The sequence below is a fragment of the Meleagris gallopavo genome, unplaced genomic scaffold (assembly GCF_000146605.3).
Source record: "Meleagris gallopavo isolate NT-WF06-2002-E0010 breed Aviagen turkey brand Nicholas breeding stock unplaced genomic scaffold, Turkey_5.1 ChrUn_random_7180001944207, whole genome shotgun sequence".
In the NCBI taxonomy this organism is placed as follows: Eukaryota; Metazoa; Chordata; class Aves; order Galliformes; family Phasianidae; genus Meleagris; species Meleagris gallopavo.
In genome coordinates this window covers 1,242-5,446 of record NW_011206058.1, presented here as the reverse complement: position 1 = coordinate 5,446, position 4,205 = coordinate 1,242, and the positions used below count along the sequence as shown (strand labels likewise).

General features: G+C 54.7%; 1 protein-coding gene across 1 annotated transcript; it reads right to left on the bottom strand.

The window, feature by feature from the left end:
* Positions 1–78: 78 nt before the first annotated feature.
* LOC100547767 (eukaryotic translation initiation factor 4B-like) lies at positions 79–3,889 on the bottom strand (the record flags this gene model as incomplete). Its single annotated transcript, XM_019611518.2, has 4 exons — positions 3,434–3,889; positions 2,213–2,421; positions 1,019–1,135; positions 79–489 (listed from the first exon to the last, which is right to left on the bottom strand). Coding segments are annotated over exons 1-4 (990 nt in total), but the record flags the coding sequence as incomplete, so codon positions are not given.
* Between the last annotated feature and the right edge of the window lie 316 nt (positions 3,890–4,205).

Here is a 4,205-nt window from a genome sequence, read left to right as displayed (position 1 = left end):
AAGGAAAGAGGAAAAGAGGAAGAGAAAAGGGAAAGAGAATAGGGAATGGGGATGGGGAAGTCGAAGGGGATGGGGAACAGGAAAGGGAGAGGAAAGGAAAGGGGAAGGTAAAAGGGAAAGGGAAGGGGAGGGGAAGTGGGAGAGTATGAGATTGGGGCTGGGGACAGAGTGCAGTGTGGTGACCTGCATGTGGCAGACAGCACCGCCGCTCTGGAACCACACAGTGCTGTGCCATTGTGTGACAGGGACATGGACGTGGGGACAGCTTGGTAAGTCCCCTACTGTTGAGCCCCTGCTCTGCCCAAAGCCAGCCTCCACTCCAGCCTTCAGCCCAAAAGACTCCAAATCCAGAGTTTCTGACCCAAACTGGCAGTGCGGGTTCAATGGAACACAGCCGGGCTGCATGCAAACCTGGCTGAGCCCTAGGAGCTCACCTTTATCCTGAGCTTGGTCAGCAACATCCACTCGTATCCTTCTGTTTCCTAGAGACTGAGGAGGAAAAAAAAAAAAAAAAGCGAGGAATCAGTCCCCAGGAATCAGCCCCAACCTCCAAATATTGGCCCCAACCCCCGAGGGATTGGGGGAGAGCAATGCTGGAGTGATGCTTGAGTACAGAGCAGGCAGCTTGTGCACCATAGGGGCTCTTCTGGAGAACCAAAAGCCAAAGGTTTGCTCTCCTTGGGGCCCTAAAAGCAAAGTTCTGCTCTCCTGGGGATTCTAAAGGCAACATGCTACTCTCTTGGAGAACCTAAAGGCAAAGTTCTGCTCTCCTGGGGGCCCTAAAGGCAATGTGCTGCTCTCCTGGGGACTCTGAAGGCAACGTTCTGCTTTCCTGGGCTCCCTAAAGGCAACATTCTGCTCTCCTGGGGGGCCTAAAGGCAACATTCTGCCCCAATTCAGCCCCCTCTCCCACAGTTCTGCTGGCCCCAGAGTGGTCCACAATTGGTGGTGTCTCCTAGGGTATGCAGTGCAGTGCCTGCCCCTGCCCTGCTGCTGACATTTGGGGTCCTGAGCTCACCTCCTCATTGAGGCTCAGCGCCTGGAACAAGGAGTCGATGTCTTCAAACTCAGCGTAGCCAAAGCCTTTCAACCTCTCAGGGTTGGTGGGCTCCCGCGGCAAGCGGACAGCACTGATCTGTGGGGAAGAAGGAGGAGGAGGAAAGAACGTGTTAGAGCCACTGTCCTGTGGTCAGAAGCAAAACCATGGGGTTATCTGTGAGCACGTGGCTCACTGCTATCCCTGGGGGTCGCCTGTTGGCCCCATTTTATCCATTCGGTAGAACCCAAAGCCATCAGATGGTCCTGTGATCTTTCAGGACCCTTCCAACCCAACCATCTTATGGTTTGATAATCTTTCAGGATGCTTCCATCCCAACCATTCTATGGTTCTGCAATCTAAAAGGATCCTTCCGCTCCAACCATCCTATGATCTTTCAGGGCCCTTCCAACCCAACCATTCTTTGATTCTATAATATTGAAGGACCCTTCCAACCCTTTAAAGACCTTTAAAGACTCTTTCCACTCAATCCATTCTATGGTTCTATAGTTTTGTGATCTTCAAGGACCCTTCCAACTCAAGCAGGTTCAATGGCTCTACAATCTTAAAGATCCCTTCCAACCCAACCATCCTATAATTCCATGATCTTCAAAGACCCTTCCAACTCAACACATCCCATGGTTCTATGATCTTCCAGGACCCTTCCAATCCAACTCTTCCATGGTTCTATAATCTTCAAGGATGCTTCTAACCCTACCATCCCATGGTTTTATCATCTTGAAGAACCCTTCCAACCCAATGGTCTCACAGTTCTATGACCTTGAAGGACCCTTGCAGCCCAACTATCTCACGGTTCTATGATCTTCAAGAACTCCTCCAGCCCAACGACTCCCATGGTTTTATGATCTTGAAGGACCTTTTTATCACTCTAGGATCTTGAAGGATCCTTCCAACTCAACCATCCCATTGTTTCATGATCTTAAAGGACCCTTCTATCATTCTAGCATCTTCAAGGACTCTTCCAACCCAATCATCCCATGACTCTATGATCTTCAAGGACCCTCACCCCATTTTGACACCGCGAACACTTCCAAGCACCGTAACACCCCTTTCTATGGCACGCAACACAACTGCTCCCACGCCCCAAATACCACAGAAACCCACCAAACCCACCCTGAGATCACCGCACCGCGCCGTGCCCCCCATGTAACTCACATTGAGGCCCCTGAAGAAGTCCTTGATGGAGTCCTCGGTGACGTCGTAGGGCAGGTTGCCCAGGAAAGCCGTGTAGGGCGGGCACTTGGGCAGGCGGCTGCGGTCGATGTTGGGCTCACGTGCGGCGCGGGGGGCGGTGGGCAGCAGTGAGCGGTCGATCAGCGGTGCCCGGTACACATCATCATCGTTGCTGTGCCAAGCGGTGGAGACTGTAGGAGAGAATGGATGGGCTGCAGGAGATGGCCATGGCGTGGAGGTGGTGGACATAGGCTGAAGGAGGTGGCTACCATGTGGAGGTGGTGGCCGTGTGCTGCAGGAGGTGGCCATGGGCTGCAGGGGGTGGCCACCATGTGGAGGTGGTGGCCACATTGTGCAAGTGGTGCCAAGAGCAGCAGGGGGTGGCCACGGTTTGGAAGTGGTGGCTAAGAGCAGTAGGGGGTGGCCACAGCATGGAGGTGGTGGCCATGGGCTGCAGGGCATGCTCACAGCACGGGGGTTGTGGCCATGGGCTAAAGGGGGTGGCCATCACGTGGATGTGGTCATGTGCTGCAGGAGGTGGCCATGGGCTAAAAGGGGTGGCTACAGTGTGGAGGTGATGGCCATGGGCTGAAGGGGGTGGCCACTGTATGGAGGTAGTGGCCACATCGTGTAGGTGATGATCACATCATGTAGGTGGTGGCCAAGAGCAGCAGGGAGTGGCCACGGTGTGGAAGTGGTGGCCAAGAGCTGCAGGGAGTGGCCATGGCATGGAGGTGNNGCATGGGTTGCAGGGGGTGGCCACCACGTGGAGGTGGTGGCCACATCATGTTGGTGATGGTCACATTGTGTAAGTGGTTGCCATGAGCAGCAGGGAGTGGCCACGGTGTGGAAGTTGTGGCCAAGAGCTGCAGGATGTGCTCAGAGCATGGGGGTGGTGGCCATGGGCTAAAGAGGGTGGCCACCACATGGAGGTGGTGGTCATGGGCTGCAGGAAGTGGGTGCAATGTGGAGGTGGTAGTCATGGGCTGCAAGGTTGGTCAGAGCAGGGAGATGGTGGCCATGTGCTGCAGGTGGTAGACACATCATGCAGGCTGTGGCCATGTTATACACAGTGGCCACCCCACGCCAACAGTGACCACCCCACAGAGATGGTGGCCACCCCACACAGATTGTGGCCCCTCAACGTGGACAGTAGCCCCCCAAAACAGATAGTAGCTGCCCTAGGCTCGCTCTCACCCCTACCGTCGCCGTCCAGGTCATCGGTCTCATCGGCCCAGCTGACTGGCTTGGGGATGTAGGTGGGCGCACCGCTGCCGCCATCCTCCGCCAGGAAGTCAGTCAGGGTCAGGGTCTTCCCCTTCTTGTTCTTCTTCTTGGCTGCTGCGGGGTGGGGGGGTGGCCAGATTGGCACCAGGGTTCTGTCTGTACCCCACAACTCCCCCTCCCGCTGGTGGCAATGGGATGTGGGGAGGAGGGTGGGGGTCAAGAGAAACATGTGGAGTTCCCCGCATTCACACGCAGCTGCCCCGAATCAGTGAGGAGCTCTGCCAAAATGGCATGGGTGTCACCAAATCGGTTGTAGAGCTCATTGGAATAGGCACGGAGGTCACCAAAACTGACATAGGTGTCACCAAAATGGGCATGGGATCATCACAACTGTCAAGGTTGCCAAACTTGGCAGAGCTCCTCAAAATCAGCATAGGGGCTGCCAAAATCGCACACAGTTCCCCAGAATCAGCCCGGGGTCACCAAAACTGACATAGAAGTCATCAAACCTGACATAAGGATCCTCAAAATTGGCACAGTGGTTGCCAAAACTGGCACAGAGGGTCACCAAAAGCACATGAAAATACCCAAAAACATGTTGAGAACCCCAAAATCTCACAGAGCTCCCCAGAAACATCAAGACGTCCCCAACACCAGCACGAGGATCACCAAAATTGACACAGAGCTCCCCAAAACCAACATGGGGGGCCAGCAAAAGCACATGGAAACATCCAAAAACATGCAGAGC